The 21,023-nt window shown below is 55.2% G+C and overlaps 1 protein-coding gene across 1 annotated transcript in view; it reads right to left on the minus strand.

The window, feature by feature from the left end:
• The window catches only part of TNFRSF1B (TNF receptor superfamily member 1B), a 36,758-nt gene that overhangs the window by 2,738 nt on the left and 12,997 nt on the right, over positions 1-21,023 (minus strand). Inside the window, exons 2-9 of the mRNA XM_061184940.1 lie at positions 14,583-14,682; positions 12,722-12,850; positions 12,101-12,250; positions 11,594-11,687; positions 10,936-11,165; positions 10,309-10,386; positions 9,695-9,729; positions 4,106-4,313 (exon numbers count right to left, since the gene is read on the minus strand). Of these exons, the coding sequence (XP_061040923.1) occupies positions 4,106-4,313; positions 9,695-9,729; positions 10,309-10,386; positions 10,936-11,165; positions 11,594-11,687; positions 12,101-12,250; positions 12,722-12,850; positions 14,583-14,682 (1,024 nt within the window). The remainder of the gene's footprint in view (positions 1-4,105; positions 4,314-9,694; positions 9,730-10,308; positions 10,387-10,935; positions 11,166-11,593; positions 11,688-12,100; positions 12,251-12,721; positions 12,851-14,582; positions 14,683-21,023) is intronic.

Raw genomic sequence — 21,023 nt, forward strand, 5'->3', positions numbered from 1 at the left:
TGGAGTGGGGGGTGTCTTCACAGCCTGCCTCCTGCCCGAGAGGCAGATTAAGACATGCGGGGAAAGAGCACTGGGCCAGGAGCCAAGAGGCCCTTGTTCTAGCTCTGCTTTGCTGGGTAATCTTGGGCAAGTCCCATAAACCTTTGTGTGCCTCAGTGTCTTCACCTGTCCAATAAGAATACCCCGCCCAAGTCCCCCCATAGATGAGAGGAGACAACTATATAAAGCAAGTGAAGGTGTTCCAAGAACAAAACACACTGCCCACAAAGAACCAGAGAAGTGAGCCAGGACAGGAAGGATACATCACAGGGTACTGGTGAAGCAGTAAAGATGAATTACTTTCCCGAAACTGCAGCAAGGCATCAGCAGCCCTGGCCACACCAGCTATGAAAAGGCGAGACCCCTGTCACTGGCCCGTCATCTCTATGCCAAGGAACCAACACCAAAGGGCTTGGAAATTGCTCCTTTATGGAAATTAAACATTGAGCCTGAACTTGTCTTCAGCCACAGCAAATCTCTTCCTTCCACATAGAGCTGCCTCTAAGATTTCATAAATCTGGGATTCCAGGATGGGGTGTGGTGGGGACGTAGTTTGTCCTCATCACTGAGGCCGGGATGCCCTGAGCTCCGCAGCCTGACAATCTTGGGTTCGGATCCCTGCTCTGCCTCCATAAACTTGGCCAAGTCACTTAAACTCTTGGAGCTTCCATTTGCTCAGCTGTGAAATGGGTCTAATGACCCTTTCCATCCCCTTGAGGCAAGGATGACTCTGCCCTGTTCACTGCCCTATCTCCGGAGCCTGCATGGCTCCTAGAGACGGGGTGACAGGCTCAGTGAAGCAGGGGTTCACACTGGGCCCATATATCCTACCAGGTCTTCTGTACCTCAACTTGATTCCACCCCCATCTCCCGTCCAAACTGCTCCTCTCCATCTCAGTTCACACGCCTGCCATCTACCCAGATGCTCAGTCCCAAAGCCTGGGACCCATCTTTCTCTCACACCCCACATCCAATGCACCAGCAATTCCTACCTGGTCCACCTTCAAGTTCACCACCTCCTGCATACCACCTGTACCTCCATCCACTCCCTGGACTAGTGCAGTCTCCACCTGTCTCCTGGCTTCTACCTGGCCCCTCTGCAGTCTGTTCTCCACCAGCAGCCCCAGAGCCAGATCATCTTCTTGGCTGCTCCAAACACAGTTCTCACCACGGCCTATGAGGCCCTGCACGACCTGGTGCCTGCCTTCTCCCCACCCCATCTCCTGCTGCTCTGAGATCCTGGCTGGGTTCCCTCCAGCCATACTCACCTCCCTGCAGCTCCTTGAGCCCTCCAAGCCTCAGGGCCTTTGCAATGTGCTGCTCCCTCAGCCTGGAACATTCTTCCCTATTCCCATAGCTCGCTCCTTCCTTTACTTGGGCCTCAGCCTGGAGGCCACCTCCTCCAAGAAGCCTCCGTGGCTTCCCTCTCTAAAGGAGGTTCACTCGCGCCCATCCATCACTCCCTGTGTCCCTCCCTCTGCTATAATCTCCAGAGCCCCTAGTTCCTCCCACTGTGCAATCCATTTCTGGAGTCCCTCATTGGGTTCTCCCCCACCAGGCCCTGAGTCCAGAAGGGTGGGGCCTTTCTGACTGTTCTCTGCTGTGGCCCTAGTGCCTGTAACAGGGACACGTGTGAATGAATAAAATCCAGCCCACAGGTGTGTTCTGTTCTTGGTGGTGGTAGTGTTTTTAAGTGAATTGGCTGCCAACATTTAAAATTCAGGAGTTTACATTTTAAAAATCTGGATTTAGAGCTTCCCTTGGGAGCCAGATGGGGGAGAGCGGGCTATGCAGGACCCACAGACCTGAATGCGACTGGCAGCAAGGGCTTCAGGGCACAGGTTCAGCCCCGCCTCCCCTCCCAGCCCTGTGGGCATCTGAGTTTCCTAACTAGCGAGGGACTAAATGGTGGATAAGCTGAGGAGATCAATGTAAGGGCCGGACACAGAATAGCCCCTCAAAAAGGATGGTTGCTGCTGCTGTTACTATGGCGACCTGAGTGTCCAGGGGTTGCCTGGCTGGGAGGACTGGCTGTTTGTTTTCCAGTCTCGTTTGTTTCCAGACTCCAGGGAAGCCCTGGAGGAGGATGGAGCTGGCGAGCTGCTCTGCTCAGAACAGCCCCAAATAGGCGGGGTGGAGGTGGGGTGCTGAAATCATGGGGCCGGAAGGAACTTTCCACCCTGTGCCTCCACAGCACCCAAATGTCACCCAGAGTCACCAAGGCCGTGCACACTGTGAACGAGACATTGCGGGGGCAGACGGGGGACCAGGAGGGGTCACAGACCTGAGGTTTACCCATTCACACAGCGGGGAGAGGTGCTCGGGTGGGACGGAGAGGAGGGGAGAGCAGAGGCCAGACAGACAGGCGCGGAAGGAACAGAAAAGAGACAGCGGGCAGGAGGGGTGGGCAGACACGGTCAGGGCTCCCCAAGGAGGAAGCCACACCAGGATGCGTGTGGAGGAGGTGTCGCAAAGAAAGCGGAAAGATGAATCTAAGAGGTAGAAGAAGACCAAGAGCTTTATATTTGGATCTCATTTATTCATTCGACAAATGTTTAGGGCCACCTGCTATGTTCCAGGCACTGACCCAGTCCCTTCCTTGGGGAGCTCTCAGGCTGGGGTGAGGGGCACTGACAAGACATCACACTGATGAGGGTGGGTGATGATGGGAAACTAGAAGTGGGACGCCCCAGCCCACTGCCTGAGTCAGGAGGCAGGTAGTGAATGCTGTCGCAGCCCTGCCAAGGAGCTGCCATGCTCATCTCTAGGACAGGAAACTGAGGCTTGGCGGGGTTAAGGAGCCTGCCCAGAGTCTCACGGCACCAGAGCAGCTGGGAGGGCATCTGGGAACGAACCAAGGCCACGGTCATTCCTTGACCCGCCAGCCAGCGCTGCCAGGTGAGAGGGGGAGATGCAGGCCAGCGGGCTTGGCCTCTCACTACAAAACACGCCCGAGGAAGCCCCAGGCTTTCTGGGGGAACCCCGCAGGGGCCTCCTCCAATGTGGGCACTGCAGATGCCCACCAGGGGTGACACTGGTCACAGACCAGGTCCAGGGCTAAATGCAGACTGTGTAAACAGGGCATGGGCTTCTCCAGACCCCACGTGGGATCCACAGTCCTGATGCCTCAGGCCCAAAGGGACCGGACTACAGGCACAGTGAGAGGAGTCCCAGGGACATCATTTACTCATTCAGCTTTCCAGGCCGACTCCGGACCCTGAGAGCCCAGGGGCGATTCCTGGCTCTTCTGTTTACCAGCTGTGCCCTTGAATAAGCAGTTTAACCTCTCTGAGACTCAGTTTCCTCATTTGATAGGATGAGGAAATATAATAGGTATTAATATTATAAAAATAATATAATATATAATTATAATATAATTATAATATACACTCTAATAATATATTAATAATAAAATAACATATTATCTAATACAATATATAACAACATACATAATATACAATAAATATATGACATATTATAATATTAACATATAATATGTTATATGCTATATATATTATATATAACATTAATGTATAAGTTAATATATTAATATAACATTTATATATATACAATATTAATATATAATATATTATATGCTACATATATCATATATAGCATTAATATAATATCAATGTATTATTCATATATTGATATATAATATTTATATAATATAACATTGTTATATGCTATTTTACATATTATATATCATATGTATTATAATATATAGGAAAACTCCCTGCCTGGATACTGGGGACGCAAAGGATAAGCTGAGATGGTCTAGAAGGAAGGGCGTTCCTGGCGCAAGAACCCGAAGGGCAAAGGTGGGAGGGACTTGGGTGTTCCGAGAACAGAAAGAAGCTTGTGGCTCAGCTGCACCTGAGAGGGCAGAGGGCAGGAGGCTGGAGGGGGGCCCAGGCTGGTGGTGCAGGGCTTCCAGCGTCCTGCTAGGAGCTCAGGCCTCATCCTGCAGAGGAGGCCCAGGAAGAGACAGCTCAGGCAGAAATGAGGAAGAAACACACTGGGGTGGGGGGCGGGGGAGGAAGCCAGGGGGGCTCCCGCCTCTTACCTGAGCTGCCGCAGCTGGCCGGGGCCTCCCCAGACCCGCCGGCCTTCTCCACGCCCGGCGCCTGCAGCTGGGGCCTGGAGGGCGCCCTCCTGTCCGTGGCGCTGGCCGAGCTCTCCAGGGAACTGCTGCTGGAGCTTGGCGCCGTGGTCAGCAGGAGCTGCTGCTCGGGGCCTGGGGCACTTCGAGCCTTGTCAGCTGGCAGATGCGGCTGGATGGGGAGACGAGGGAGGAGGGGGGGCAGTCAGCCCATCAGCCGGCTCCTCGCCCCCTCTTCCCTCTCACCACCATCAGCACTTCACAGTTTACACAGCACTTCTGCACATTCTCTCCACACACAGCACTTTTAGGACGTGTGATTCTCTGTGGCTTCTGTGATTAGCATCGCTGCCCTGCTGGAGTGTGAGCCCTAAGAGGGCAGGGGCCATGTGGCCCTGTTCACCAAACAGTCTTAGAGGTGAGGCAGGATTTTCACCCTCATTTTGCATAAGGAAGCAGAGGCCCAGAGAAGGAGAGTGACTTTCCTGAGGTCACCCCCATCAGCACGGGGCGATGCGGCTCAGCCTCGCAGCCAAGGGCATGGACTCTGGAACCAGACCGCATGCGTGCAAATCATGACTCCATCACTCACTAGCTCTGCAACCCTGGACAAGTTACTTAACCTCTCTGTGCCTCTGTTTTTCCATCTATAAAGGAAAGAATAACAACCTACCTCCTAGGGTTACTGTGAAGATTAAATGGCTGAGTTTTTGTAAAGTGCTCAAAACAGTGCCTGTTCTATCGTAAGCGCTGCTCAAGGGTTTGTTAAATCAGGGCTCAGCGAACTACCGCCACAGACCAAGTCCAGCCTGCCACTGTTTCCGTACGGGCTGCGAGCTAAGGATAATTTTTACATTTTTAAATGGTTGAAAAAAATATTTGAAGACTAATATCTTGCGACACGAAGTTATGTGAAGTTCAAATGTCAGTGTCCATAAACACAGTTTTATTGGCACACAGCCACGCCCATTTGTTTATGTTGTGTCTGTGGCTGCTTTCCCACTGCAATGGCAGGATTGAGGAGATATGACAGAAACCAGATGATCCAAAAAGCCTACAATATTGACTGTCTGGACCTTTACAGAAAACGTCTGCTCGCCCTTGTGTTCAATCAGTCAATCCAGTGTAGACAGTCCTCTCATTTAGGACCCTCAGCCCTGCCGTCTCGGCAACACTTTCCAGATTCCATTCCCCAAGCTGCTCTGTGACTCTCCATCTTTTTCTCATAAAACACAAATCCCAGCAACAGTAATAATAAAATATTAGCTGACGCTTGAATCCATCCAATGCCAAGCACTGTGCTGAAGCCTCTCCAGACACTATCCATACTGATCCTTCCAACAGCCCAGTGTCATCCTCGCTTTGCAGATGCGGAAACCGAGATCCAGAGAGGTTGAGTTACTTGCCCAAGGTCACAGAGTTAGGACGTGGTGCATCTGGGCTAAAACCTACACACCTTTCCTGGGTGTTTGGGGTTTCAGCCCCAGAGGCTCAAGACAAGGTGCCCCATTTCGACACCCGTGCTGGGAACCCCTGGAAATTTCACTCCAAGGCGATTGCCTGTCCGCACCAACTGAACAGGTGCACAAGCCCTTGCCTTGGGGTTCTGGGCGATCACTGGATTCCAGAAACAAGACAGAGGGGCCACATTCTCACCCACTGCCCTGGCCTGCCCAGGACGAGAGGGTCCAGGGTAGAATGAGAACTGAGGCGAGTAAGTGCTGGAGGGATGCAGTCTAGCAGGGTCAGGGAGGTGAGGCCAGAGGTGGAGAACACAGGAAGGACACAGGTGCCAATTCCCGCAGCCCCCAGCCCTGCCTGAGCCTTGCATATCCCGAGGTCAGCTCACAGACTCTCACTCCAGGCCAGGAGGATCCTTTGCAAGCAGTCCCCGTGAGGCCATGGAGGCCCAGAGAGGGTGAGTCCCCTGCTCAGTAACACACAGCGGGTCCGTGGCTCAGTGTACACTCTGGCTCAGTGCACCAGAGCTGCGTGCTTCCCACTCAGTCCCGCCTCCTTGGTTCACCACCCCCAGCTTTGGAGGAATGGAGGGTATTTCAAGTTCATGCTGAACCTTCGCTCAGATGGTCTGACCTTGGTATTGGACCCCACCCCCAGCCCTGCTCGGAGCCTGGACAGGCAGGGGAGAGGGAGGGGGAGGGGGAACATCCAAATGTCATTCTTCACACCCCCCAGAGAAGGGGCTTTTCAGCCTGCGTCCCACTTTTCTGCTGGTGGTTAGGGCCGGGCAGAACAGAAACCCCCAAAGGTCACAGCTTGCCTCCCTCCCCCAAAAGCCACGAGTCGCAAAGTTCAGGAAGGCTCTGAGTGGGGCAGATGTATTGAGTCCTGTTCCTTGGGCTGGGACCCCAGGAAGGGGAAGCCCTGAGCGGGCTCACTGAACAAACAGGATCCCAGCCGGCCCTCCTCACCTCCCAGCCTGGCCCCGCCATGGGCAGAAGCAGAGACCCTGGCAAAGCCGCTGCCTGAGCCTGTGTCTGTCTGCATATGTGAGCGTGTGTTCCTGAGATTCATACACCTGTATGTATAGGTGTTAGGGTGTCTGAAGTGTGCACACACGTGTGTCTCTGTGTGAGGGAGCATGTGTGCATGTCTGTGAATGGTGCAATGAGCTTGTGCGCTGGAGGTGGTGAAGAGAGGCACTCCTAAGTCTGTGTCTCAGGCCACCCATTTGCTGTGTGACCTTGGGAAAGGTACTTAACTTCTCTGAGCCCAAGATTCCTGGGCTGTAAAACTGGGGCAATAATCATACTGCCTGTGTCACAGCATGGCTGTGAGACTGAACAACGCTCAGTACTGTGCCTGGCCCCCATGAACATTCTCCCTCTTTATGAAACGAGAGCCTGTGTGAGTGTGTCTGTGGCTGTGATTGTGGGTGAGCTCACACGTGTGGTTACGCTGGCCTTTTCTGAACAAAGGGAAGCCACCGTCCTGCCGTGCCTTGGCGTTACAAGGAGGGACAGGGAAGTGCTGAGTCACTGTGCTTTCAACCCCAGTGGCCTGGGCCAGGAGCATTATACTAGGCCGCCGTTAGCAGGACCACTGCCAGCCGGCTGAGGAACGGAGTGGGGCGCAGGCTGAGCACGGGGGTGAGGGCAGCGCTGGGAGCCCGGGGACTGCAGGGCACCTGGGAAGGGGACCAACCTCTGAGGGCAGTCCCTGCTGGGGATGCGGGTGCCTGGAACAATTCCGAACATCTGCTGTGGGCGAACAGGACGGTGGGTAAAGACGAGCCCTGCAGATTCAGACTGTGTTTCGAACCTGGGCTCTGCCACTCGCCAAGTGGCCTAAGCTTGCACAGGTACCTGAACCTCCCTGAGTCTCAGTTTCCTCATCTGTGGAATAGGGATGCTGACACTGTGTACCTCACAGGGGGCGTGTGAGGATGCAGGGCCTGGCCCGGGGCTCAGCCAGTGGGGCGCTGGAACCAGCGCAGACTTGTGCGTGTTTCTTCCCAGCTCCACATTCAGTAAGTAGCTTGAAATTGGCCATGGTGGGAGCGTTTATAACACAGAAATGAGTGAACTCCACAAATCAGGGTTTTGGGGGTTTTTTCCCCACCTGGAGGGCCAGTTACCAGCACATCCCTGGGATCTACATGCAACAGCACTCAACAAACAGCAGTGGAGTCGCTCACATTCAGTGAACACAGAACTCAGTGAAGGAAAAGGGGAAGCGGGGGCTCCAGGCCACAACTGAGACAGCTTTACTGCACTCAGTATTGGGAAACACTCGGTCAGCAAAGAGAAAGTGGCAGCTGGGTGCCGGGGTGGAGCTTACAGAGCGCACTTGCTCTATGGACCACCAGGCAGCAACTGTCAGTGTCACTGAACTGAAGCCAGAAAAAGGAAGGAGTGGCATTCACACACCGGGGAAATGGGAAATAGTTTGAACTCCCAAACCAGTGTTTCTGTCTGCTGAAATACCGTAGGGCAGGTCAAAGAGCACTGGGCCAGGAGTCCAGAGACATATTGCTGTGTGACCTTGGGCAAGTCATTTTCCCTCTCTGTACCTCTTTTCTTGTCAGGACAATCAGGAGATGAAATCAGTCTGGTCCCTACCAAGTCCAAAACCCTGTGTAAACCTCAGGCACTGGGCCACCAGGACTGAGCTTTAACCTAGCACAGTGGTTCGCAACCGGGGGTGATCCTGTCCTCCGGGGGCCCTTTGGCAATGTCTGAAGACATTTTGGTTCTCACTCCTGGGAGGCAGTGCTACTGGCATCTAGTGGGGAGAGGCCAGCGATATTGCTAAGCAGACTACAATGCATAGGACAGCCTCTGTGCATTGTGACAAAGAATTAGCAGGCAGGGTTGAGAAACCCTGCCCCAGCAGGACGGGGGACATGGAGGGAACTCCTTGGACTCTTGTTTCCTCATCTGTAGAACTGGATATAAAAACCTGCCCTGCCTACCTGGTGCAGGGCTGCAGCAGACACCATGTACTGGCTCACCCCACACCCATTTCCAAGCCCTCTCCCTGGTTCTCCTCTACCATAAAGGCTAGGAAAGCAAAGCACCCCCTTTTGCAGCCTCCCTTGCAGCTAGGGGTTGTCACATGATACCATCTGGCCAATGAGACAAAAGGAGAAGTCTACCCAGGGCTTCTAGGAAAGTGTCTGATTTCCTGTAAAAGGCACCATGGCTGTCCTGGCCATTTCCCCTCTTTTTCCTGCCTCAACTCTGGAGGTCACATATGCAGTGGTGATCATCATCTTATGACACAGGCCACAAGCAAGAGAACAAAAGCCAACACACCAAAGATGGCAGAGCCTGGGGTCCTGCTGGCTTCACAGAAGGATGCAACCAAACCGCTCCAGCAGCCATCAACCCCTCAACTTTGTGGTGTGACAGAATATAACGCCCTTTTAAGTCACCCTAATGGTTTTGGTTACTTGCAGCCAAATGCCTTTCTGATGGAGAACTGATGAAATACTATGTTGGTGTTCTGTTTCTAGCAAAAATCCTGCACAGACCCTATTTCATAAAAATGATCAGAGGGTGAAGTTGGGGGAGGACCCAGGCCCAGACCCCTAGTCTTAACCTCAACCCCAGAGATGACCCCCGAGGCAGGACCCTCTGTGGAACACTTGGGTACCCTAGCACACAGTTTGAAAACCACTGCTCCATGAGGAAGTGCTTTGTAAACATGATGGAGATGCTGAGAATTGTTGCCAGCTGGGTGAAAGGCACAGCCCTGCAAGCTGGCTGAGACACTGTCCCTATTTAACGGTGAGGAAACAGCCATGAGCAATTTCATGTCAGTCCAAGGTCACACCATGGGTCCATGACCACACGCTTGCCACTGACACCACTAACCCCTCTGCTCCCTGATGTGGCCTTTCACACTCAAGTCACCTTTACTAGCCCCAGCGACAGACCCTGGCTGGCCTTTTCTCAGCCTCCCAGGGCTCTGCACACTGCCTGACGCTGGACAGACCAACCTAGAGAATTCACTGCTTCCCGTGGGACAACCCAGCCCAGCAGGAAGAAGACAAGGGGAGGAGCGGGGGGAAGGCAGAGGGGCACTCACCACCTTGGCGTCTCCGTGCAGGCAGAAGGGCTTCTCTGCAAAGAGGAGAGAGGGGACAAGTCAGAGAGAGTGACTTCCTCAGGTCACATCTGTTCTAACTAGGAGGGGTCACGGGGCCCAGGCAGAAGCAGTCGGCGTAGGCCCAGCCCTGGGGGGAGCAATTACCTATCAGACAAGGTACGCAGAAGCCGCCATACCCAACTCTCCAGCCAGCCCTCAACACCCCCACAACCATTCTTCAGCCTGCCCCCTTTGCTCATACCATGCCCCCTGCTTTGCATGCCCTTTCCTTCCCGCACTCATGTCTCCATCAAAATCTTGCCCAGCTCAGATGCCACCTGCTCCAGAAGGCCTGAACCCCCAGGATTCCCAGACAAGAATCCTGGACTCCTACCCTCTTGGATAGCCCTGAGGGCATCTTGCCTTTTAGTAGATAAGTTAGTGGAAGTGCCTTCCGCCCCAGGCTCTAAGCTCCTAAGAACAGGGACTGCCATACCCAGCTCTGTCTGACCCATAAGGCTGTGCCCAGTGCTGGACTCAGAGGGGTGCCCCAGAAAAGCTTCGTGAACAGATGTGTAAATAGACAGATGAAGGAAGGAAGGATGGAATCTTACTTTTTTTCTGGGTCATGATGACACAGTTCAGCAGGACTATTATTAGCAGACCCAACGCTGTCACACCTACAATCAGTCCTAGAACGAAAAGAGAAGTTCAAAACAGCTGCAAAAAGCAAACTCAAATGTACCAGGGACCAGGCAGGTCAGCTGACAACCAAAGATGACTGGGGTCATCGCAGGCGAGGGGCAAGCCAGTGCAGAGGCTCTCAAATTTGATTACAAAACAAACCAAAATCCGTGCACCAAACGAAACGTGTCTGTAGGCCACGCTCAGCCCAAGGGCCATGAGTTTGAGCCCTCGGGCCTGATGTAGTCCTAACCCCAGAAGGGAAGCCCATGAGGTGACCTGGCCCAGCCCACTGTCAAAGCCTAATGGGTTCGTCAGAAACGGCAACCAGAAGACCATCTCCACTTTCACATAAAACGTTGACCCTACCTCTCCCCACCCAGTAATTCTTATTGGCATTAGTTAAGTCTTGGAAGAAGGCAAGTCTCAACGCTACCTACATCCCAGGATGGCGTACAGGGTCTAGCCCATAACAAGCTCTTGGTAAGACTCTAAGACAGGAGGGAGGGAGGGAGGAAGAGAGGGAGGAAGGATGAACGGGCCCCCTCGTGACTTACCAATGGGAAAAGAGATGTTTGCTGTGTTGCGCCCTTCAACTGGGTAACTTGGAGGACCTGGGACCATCGTGAGCCGGACGGAGGTGCTTGGAGCTATGCTGGGCCCTGGAGTCGGCTCCATGTGTTGGGATCTTGTGAGGGCTGGGCCCGGGGTGCCTTTCAGGGTGGGGAGCACAGATGTGCAGACTGCATCCATCTCTGAGGTGCCACGGACGGCCACCGAGCTACAGCTGGGGGAGGAGGAGGCTTGGTCAGGGGCAACAGGGGACTGAATGGCTCAGGGTAGCTGGGCTCACTCGTGGGAGCTAGGCCAGTGTGCAAGGGGCCCAGCAACTGGGTTAGGGGAGCGGGGTTCGTGTGCCACGCCCTCTTTCAAGACTTATGTCCCCTATGTCCCCACCCCACCATTCCCCATGCTCCCCACCCAGTCTTGACTTCCAGGGCAAAACTCTTGTTCACCATGCTGTCTGTTCAGGGACCCACCCACTGTCAGATAAACCAGCCCTGGCACTGAACAGGGCTCGGCAATGCCTCAACCCGAGGGAGTAACTGGGGGGATTCCGGCCACCGCGGCACACTGTTCTGTGCTCTAGGCCTCATGATCGCCCAGGGACAGCCCCTCCTTGTTCCTTCAGAAGCAGAGGATTCAGCCACTCACATCCGGTGGGGCCTGCAAGTGTCCGTGGATGATGTTGTGTCGGAGAACGTCCCTGGGGCACAGGGAGCACACGCCACATTTGATGTTGCAGTTCCTTCAAGAAAAATCAGAAACTGTCACCAACTCAGATATTCCATGGAACAGGTGCGCCTTGGCCCTAGGGGAACTGGAGCCCTCGGGGAAGAATGAGGGGCCTGAGGAATTCGGTCTGCACCTCTCCCCTTTAACACAAAAACACACACACGGGCGGTCTGTCCTTAACTAATTCTAGTGACTGTGTCTTCCTGGGGCACCACCTGATTTTCCAGTAGGCTGGGGCTTAATTTGATCCACCTCTGGATCCCCAGGGCCTAGCACACAGGAGGTGCCTGGTCAGGAGTGCTGGAGGGAAGAATGAATCGGGATGGTTGGACAGATGGGTACCAGGCACCTGGCCGCCACTGACGACGTTCCAAGGAAGGAGAGGCCCAAGGGGGTCCCCAAGGACCTCTGGCCCTGGCCCCATACCCGGTTTGGCCACGCCGAAGCCAGGGCCGCACTTGCGCAGTGGCACGCACAGCCGGCACCCCTCCTGTCTTCCCAGGGTGCAGTACCAGCCCGGCTTGCAGGTGCAGATGCGGTTCTGTTTTGTTGTGCAGGCTTGAGTTTCCGACTGGTCTAGAGGAGAGAGAAGACAGCCGCGGGTCACTCCTGCCTCCACCAGCCCCACCCACTGCCACGCCCACTCTGTCTTCCCACCCAGTCCCACCACCCCCAGACAGCTCTGATCTCCAGCAGACGGCTGAACTTCCCTCAGGACGGGGCCAAGAGACTGCTGGACACACAGAGTCTCCATCGCAGCATGAACGAGCATGTCTGCTTTCCCAAGCATAATGTCCTCAGCTCTAAAAACGGGCACCATTTTCCCACTGCTGCCTTGGCCTGCCTGCCCCAAGGGGCTATTAAAGAGGATTCGGTGAGACAGAGGATGACAGTGCCGCTGATAAAAAGTAAAGAGCTGTACCTGTGCCCTGGGGCATGAAAACAAAGGTCTGGGATAATCCCAGCCAGCTCCCAGGCAAAGGGGCCGGAGTGCATGGTGGCCAGGGGAGGATGCCCAGGACTAGCCCTCACTCTGGGCCGACTCACCAGAGCTGCACCGGGAGTTACAGCTAAAGCACGCGGGGACCAAGTTCCAGAGCTGGGTGTATGTGCTGCTCTCGCAGGAGTCACACACGGTGTCTGAGGTCTTGTTGCATAAGGAATGTACGTGGTAGCCTGAGAAAGCAAGGCCAGGAGTCTCAGCGGAGGAGGGGAGGGCTGGGGGGGTTCTGCCGGGACCCTGGGCTCATCCTTTGTCCTCCAGAGCCCCAGAGTTGTGAGGCCTGGCTGGGAAGGCTCTTTGATGGAGTTTCGACTCTGCATCATTTCCCATCTAACATGTACCAGCTGTCATGCCATCTTTGAACCCCGTAGTGCTCATAAAATATCTTCCTCTCTGCTCTTTTCAGGTGCCTGGAATTCCACCATTGGAATCGCCTATTATTAGTCAATAACACTTTAGTTAAAACTGGTTTGCCGGTTCCTTTCTTCTTTATAGTTGGCTGAAATTCTCCAGCTGGGAAAGGTAAAAAAGGCAGTAGTAGTCATCCCTGGTATCCCATCAAGGATGAGGCCATGGGACTCCTGAAGGCCTCCAGAGAAGGTGTGCCAGGGGGTGGGAGAACACCCAGGCAAACCTTTAAGAAGTTTCTCTTCTGAGTGCCTGTCCCCATTCTTATCCTGCCACCTTCACTGCTGTGCTAATCTAGTAACTTCTTACAGAGACCCTACTGGTTAACAGAAGAAAAAAAGAGTCACTTCCCCTGGGGTCTCTTAAAATGGCCATTGGAGATGACAGGTACATATGTGCCTGCCCACATCTCAGGCTCAAAGCTCTTCAGTGGCTTTCTGGATCCTGCAGAATAAAATCTAAACTCCTTACCATGGTCCCTGCTTACTCACTCTAGGACACACACTGTTCTCCACGTTGACCAAAGAAGCTAACACCTCAGGGCCGTTGCACATGCTGTTCCCCCCCCCCCGTATGTTTGCATAACTCACTCCCTCACCTTCTTCATGTCTCTGCCCACGTGTCAGCTCCTCAGAAAGGTCTTCCATGACCACCCCATATAGAACAGCAGGTCCTACTTTGTCTCTGTCTGCCTTCCCCTGCCTTGTTTCCTTCACAGACCATATGTCTATTTCTTCTACTGGTTTGTTTGTCTAGGCCTCTGTTAGAATGCAAAATCCACGAGGGCGAGGATTTTGTCTGCCCTGCTCTCTGTTGTATTCCCAGCACTCAGAACAGTGCCTGACACTTAGCAAATGCTTTATAAACATTATAGGAATAAATTATAAACAAATGAATGGATGGACAGCGCCAGGTGTTGGGCCACCTGCCTCTCCCAACTGGGATTAGGCCTCAGGTCCACCATCTGTGAAATGCGTAGCAGTCACTGATTCAGTCAAATATGCACTGAGCACCTGCTATGTGCCAGGTATTGTGCCGAGTGCTGGGGATTCAGCAGAGAACAAGCCACAGTCCCTGTTCTGAGGAGCACACAGTGGGGGCAACAAAAGAGATCCAGGCCAGGATCACACAATGTCAAAAGAGCTGCTGCCATGGGGGATGCCAAGGGCCAGTGGGAGTGCAAAGGAGGAGTCAGATCTGGCCAGGCAGTGCTGGCAGGCTTCCTGGAGGAGGGAGACATCAGAGGCCTAAGTGATAAGCAGGAGTGGACCAGGGAAAAGGAGTTGGGAAGTGCACCAAGCAGAGAGAAGAGCATGTGCAAAGGCCCAGAAGCAAGAGGGAGCAGGGGGTCGATTCATGGAACCAGTGGGAGCTCAGTAAGAGTCCAGGGCCATGACCTTGACCCACTAACCCCCGTAACACACCCACTCCCTTCAAGGCACCGGCCCACAGGGACCCAGCCAGGCTGAGGGCAAGGGCCCCAGTGGCTACCCTCACCTGGTGGACACTTGCTGCAGCACATCTGGACCTTTGTGTCGTAGTATTCTTGCAGCCGGCACGAGCTTCCGGGCTCCGGGACATAGGGGATAAACACAGCCTGGAATGGGGAAGGGGAGGACAGCCATTAGCAATGACCACCCGTGGATCCTGCTATGCTGTACGCCCAGATCCCCATCTTGCGTCCTGCAAGTGTTTGGCCTTCTCCCTGTTGGGGCTCTACTGACATGGGGACTTCTCCCTTTGGTGGCGGGGTGGGTAGAGGTAGAAGAAGGGATAGTCCCTGCCTTCTTTCACCTCCTCCTCCTCCCTCAGTGTAGCACACTCATATCTGCAGGCGGAGACGCGGAACCAGCTGGCCGGAGTGGGGGGCCAGCTCCTCACACCACGTGGGGCAGAGGCGAGGCCTTGAAGCCTCCCAGAAGGCGGTGGCCTCAGTCACAGCGAATGGCGGAGTTCAGCACAAATCAGCCGTGCCTAGGTTGCCTCGCCTTCCCTCTTGCACCTGGTAATCACCCCTTTGTCCTTCCAGCTGAGTGCTGCCTCCTCTGGGAAGCCTTCCCGGACTCCCCCAGGCTGATTCAGGTTCCTCCTGCTCTGGGCTCTCTCTAAACACTGAATATGCCCTCCTGACGATCATCTCATTGTGCTGAAATGGGGTACCTTCTTGTCCTCCCACCCTCGCAGGCACATTTGCATGCACACATGCGTATACCCATGCACATAACACACACAGACACACACACATACACACGTCTGCAATGCAAAGGGCAGAAAAGACGACCTCATCACCTCTAGACCCTCGGCTTCCAACATGGGGCCCACAGCAGAGTTTGGGCTCAGGAGAAGGATATTTGTTGATGATGATAGTTATATTTCTGGAGCACTTATGGGGTGCCAGGAGCTGGTCAATGTGCTCCAGGTGCCCTACTTAGTGGATGTAGTTGCACCCCGCACAGATCCCCTATACCAGCAGGGCACCCATCTCCAGCTGTCTTGGGTGTTGCTCCATAATGGCTCCCAGCCCTCAGGTAGGACCAATGCTGTGACACTGTTCACGCTCCAGAGCATCCCCCCCAACCCGTGGGGTCAGAGGGCATGGACTGTAGGGTGGCAGGCTGTCACTTGGCCTTCCCCTCTCCCTCCACAGCACCACCAGGGAGGCATGACTGCCGGAGCCAGGGGCAGGTGGGCCCCTGGCTGGTCCCTGCATCCAGGACAAGTGGGCCTGGAAACCCAGCTGCCTGCCCCACTCGGCCTGGCAGACCTACCCTGGCTGCACACAGCTCGGCGCCAACAGCTGGAAGCATCAGGGGGACGACCCCCAGGGGCTGGGGAGCGATCTGTGGCTCTTGTTGCCCCCGTGCCCTTGGCCGAGCTGCCTCCTCTGCCTGGTGACAGTTCGCTGTCACCCCAGAGCCTGGCGTGTATTGATAGTTAGGTGCTCAGGGCTCACTCACCTCAGCAGTGGGCTTCATTACAGTATCATTTCCTGGAGGGGTCCAACCTGGGCACCAGGGACACCAAGCCCTAACACGGGTGCACCCTCCATGCTGATCGGCCCCTGAGGCCCATCCCTCACCCACACCCTCACCCCAGGCCTGGTGCCAAACCCCAGGAAGGCAGCTCTAAGGAGGCTGGGAGAGACGCAGGCCAGCAAGGGAAGGGGGTTCCATTCTGCATGACCCAGAGCCTAAAAAGTAACTTCCATCCCCATCTGGACTGTAAGCTGATATGCCCATGGCTGTGCCCGCATGCACACACACACACACACACTCACACACACACATATTGTCACACACACACACACACACTCGCACACACACATTCACACACACACATTCACACACTCACACACACACATTCTCACACACACACACACACACACACACACTCACTCAGTCCTGATACTTCCTCCCTCCCTGTTTGCTCCTGGAGTAAAGCCCCTTCTCGGGGCTCCTCCCACTTACTGGGGGTGGGGGTCACTGCCTGTGTCCAAAGCCCCTGGGGGGGGTCTATTATAATGCCCACTCCCACCGCAAGGAAGGGGCAGGAGCCCAGTGGGTGGGCCCAGGAAGCGGTACTGTTAAAAAAAAAGAAAAGGGGGCTTCCCTGGTGGCGCAGTGGTTGAGAATCTGCCTGCCAATGCAGGGGACACGGGTTCGAGCCCTGGTCTGGGAGGATCCCACATGCCACGGAGCAACTAGGCCCGTGAGCCACAACTACTGAGCCTGCGCGTTTGGAGCCTGTGCTCCGCAACAAGAGAGGCCGCGACAGTGAGAGGCCCGCGCACCGCGATGAAGAGTGGCCCCCGCTCGCCACAACTAGAGAAAGCCCTCGCACAGAAACGAAGATCCAACACAGCCCAAAAAAAAATTAATTAATTAATTAAAAAAAATAAAAAGAAAAGAAAAGAGAAGAAAAAAAGAAAACCTGCCCAAGTGATTCCCATGCTCCACTGCTGAGCAAACCTGAGCAGCCAGCAGCCCAGAGCAAGGTGACCTGGGGGAGCACGTGGAGGAGACCTAGCAATCAAAGGCTGGGGGAGCCCCGAAACCAGAGGATCGTGCTTCCTGCAGCCCCCTTCGCACCATCATTCCACTGCACATTAGCTGCAACGGAGGGCCTAACTGCCCCCCCACCCCGGTCCCCCTGCAGCCCGCTGTGCCTCCCACTCTGAGCACCCCGGGCGTCAGGCTCCCTCCCCCAGACAGCATCCTGAGGGCATCGAGGGGTCACACCTCCTTCCCTCGAGCCCCCTGCCCCCCACGGTGGCGAGCACAGGTCTCAAGGACCCTGCACACGGTGGGCTTCCTCCCCCCAAGTACCCTAGGGGTAACGAGGGGAGCCCCTCACTCCTGTGGGCCCTGAGAGCCACAGGCCCGGCAGCTCCTGGCGGGGAGAGGACTCCTCCCCCCCTCACCCCCCCCTCGCCGGGGCAGCCCTCTGTGGTGTAGCCCAGGGTGCCTGCCCTGCCTGGGGGAGGATTTCCTGTCAGGGCCCAAAGGACCTGACGGGAAAGGGCCCTGCCTTGGCCAAGTTTGGGCTGTCCCTCCACCCACGGGGCAAGGGTTCCGGGACAAAGGCAGGCAGCTGGACCCCCAGGGCCTCCAGGCCACTGCCCGGCGGCCTCCCATCCAGGGTCTTTTCCTGTCTGAATCTCGCTCTGAATCCCCTTCCCTACACTTCCTCCGGCTGCTCTGACTCCAGCCCGAGCTGCTGGCAGCGGGCGGAGGAGGTCAGCCCTCCTTCAAACAATCTTGAGGCCTGTTTATCCTCTTGGACAGGAAAAAAAAAAAAAACCAAACCACTGCCCTGTCATGGCTAAACAATGAGGAACAGAAAGCCCCTTGCAGAGCGGGACAAAAGGTCACTCCCTCCACAGCCCTGCTCACCAGAGCAGAGGCTAGGCTGGAGCACAGCCCTAGGAGCCAGGCCTCAGGTCAGCAAAGGAGCCATACAAGCGGAGGGTCCTTGGAGGTGCCCAGAACATGGTGAGCAGCCTCTGGGAAACTCGGTGCTATGGAAGCTTCTGTTCTTTTGTCTGGTGTCAGGGAGGCTCAGAGCCACACTCCACCCACCCACAGGGGAGCTCTGACCGACATTTTAAAATGAGGAAATGAATTGGGTAGTACCGGATTCACTCAGCATGCTTAGCAGACCCAATCTTTCAAAATACAGCATCCCCAAGTAAAAACTTGGAAATCACTGAGGAGCATTAACCACTCATTTAACAGGTGGGAAATCTGTGACCCAGTGTGTGTGTGTGTGTGTGTGTGTGTGTGTGTGTGTGTGTGTGTTGGGGGAGATTGGAGAAGATAGATGATGGATGGATGGATGGATGGATGGATGGATGGGTGAATGGATGGATGGATGATGGATGGATGGATGGATAGATGGATGGACAGTCAGATAAAGAGAGGGAGAGAGGATGATAGATGAAAGGAAGGAGGGAGGGAGAGGGAAGGAAGGAAGGAAGGAAGGAGAGAAGGAAGGACCCATCTAACATCCAATTTGTGAGGCACATCTGATTGTGCCCATTTCACAGACAGGGAAATAGAGATGGAAAGAAGCCAACCCACCTCCTGGGGTTTCCCAAAGGTCATGCCAGGGCCTGGCTGGCGGCAGGCTGAGTGACGCCTGTGCACAACGGGCCAACAGGGCCCATTGCTCACCCACCACAGGCCTCAGAGCTGCTTCACATCGGAGTCTGCAGCTCCATTTCCTCTACATCCCAGGAGTGACTGTACGTGTTGGACCCACCATCGGATAGACTCCTCACCAACGTTTCACAGATGGTTGAGAGGTGAAGCGATGCACCCAAGGCTACACCAGAAGAGCCACAGCCCCGACGCCCCTATCCTGCCTCCCTTCTCTTTTGGGACCAAGCTTCCCTTCCCCTCGACACAGACCCAGGACCCCAAGCGCCTCCCAAACTCAGCACCCTCTCCCACCATGTGGCCTCCATCACTCCTCCAGGTTCTCAGCTTTGGCCCTTCGGAGAGGAAAGGAAAAAACAGGATATTCATTAGGCACCAACTATCTGCCAGGCCAGGCTGCAAGCACTTTATAGAATCCCACTCCTACCCCCCAAAAGCAGGCGGGCATGTGCCCACTTCACAGCTCAGGGAGATCAAGTCATTTGTCTGAGGTCTGGGAGGGAAGAGGTGGAGTTGGGATGTGACTCTTGCTCTGGTCCCACTGGAGAAATCTTTGCTCCCCTCCTCAGGACAGCTAAAGGGGCCAGCTCCTGGGATCCGCCCTCTGCCCTGAGTCACCTCCGTGCCACCAGCCCCCGTTCATCCACTTCCACGCTGAGCGGAGCCTGGGGAGCTGGCTCACACGGGCACACGCGCCCTCTCCCTCCCTCCCTCCCTCCCTCTCTCTCTCTCTCTCTCTCTCACACACACACACACACACACACACCAGTGCAAGGGACCTCTCTCAGCCTCAGGCCAACATCCTCTGACCTCAGCTCTGACCTGGTTTCCCAGGTAACCACGCAGGAATCTCAGAAGAGCCCGTCTCCTGCAGCGGGCAGGGACATCCAGCACCTGAGACCCTGCCCTTCCCAGAACTGCTTGTGTCACGGGGCTCCTTGACCTGTCAGGAGCTGGCAGCTCCTCAGCAAGCAGAAGCGGGGTCAGCAAAGGCTCAAAGGTAGGAGCCTGTGAACAGGGAGGGTTGGCCCAGCTGATCTGCAGCTGTATCAGGTGCTGGAGGGACACGTGGGAGCCGATGACCAGGAAACACGGCCCAGAAATGGGGGTGGGACTGAGGCGCAGCAGCTCAGGCTTGGCAGGAACCTTAGAGATTATCTCAGATGACCTCCCATTTAGTGGTGGAGAAAGACAGGGGCAAAGGTGGAAACGTTTGTTCATTCATTCAACAAACATGAAGGTGCCGGGCACTCAGCATCAAACATAATCAAGTCCCTGCCCAGGAAGCTGGGCTCTAGTTGGGGAGACACAGACACACACAGCGGAAAATGGGAGGTGGTAGCAGGAGCTAAGGAAAAGGGAAAAGCAAGGTGGGGCCAGAAGCCCCAGGGAGGATGTGCTCCGCGTGTTCCAGGCACAGCCAGGGGGCCAGGGCAGCTAGGCCAGGGTGGGCGAAGGTGAGGGAGAGGGTGAGGGCGCTAGGAGACAGAAACGGCAGCACCTTATCCTGAAAGTTTGCACCGTGCAGAGCTGTTCACACGCATTACTGTCTCTGATTCCTCATTCCAGTGCTGTGAGGTCGGTATTATTATTATTCCCAAGTCACAGATGAGAAAACTGAGCCTCAGAGGTCTCCTCAAGTCCAGCTCTGTGCTCCTTCCCCGCCCCAGGAAGACTGGATCTCAACCCTCCCTGCCCTGGGCCCACCCCAAAGGTCCTCCCTCCCCCACTCACACACTTCCTTTACTGTGGGCGGTCATTAGCTTCTCTGTGCCTCAGTTTCCTCATCTGTAAAATGGTGGCGTGGCCTGGTTGAGGCACTAAGCCCTTTCCAGCTCTGGCTTCTTAAGGATGGGCATCAAAAAGCTCAGCCCCCTCCCAAGACCTCAGGAGGATGGGGTGGGTGGGTGGCCCACCCACATGAGAGGTGGAAAAACGGAATGACCTAGGAGGTAGGGGCTGGGGTGTGAGGCAAGGCTGAGGGTGGGTGTGGGGCAGGGCTTCCCTGCCCCAGCTCTGCCCCTCAAACGCTCTCCGAGGGTGAGGACGGCCTGAGCAGGTGTCCCCTGGGAGGAGGGGGGCTGGAGATGTCCATCCTCCCAGGTACACGGACACCTGGCCTCACAGGAGGAGCACTGGACCCAGTTCAGAGGCTCTGGATGCATGTGCTGGTCCTAGGGGACTTGGGGACATCACTTACTCTCTCTGAGCCTCAACACTATCATCCGTAAAATAGTGACATAACACCTTGCCCGGCCTCCTCCTCCTCGGGTTATTGTAG

The sequence above is a fragment of the Eubalaena glacialis genome, chromosome 3 (genome assembly GCF_028564815.1).
Source record: "Eubalaena glacialis isolate mEubGla1 chromosome 3, mEubGla1.1.hap2.+ XY, whole genome shotgun sequence".
Classification (NCBI taxonomy): Eukaryota; Metazoa; Chordata; class Mammalia; order Artiodactyla; family Balaenidae; genus Eubalaena; species Eubalaena glacialis.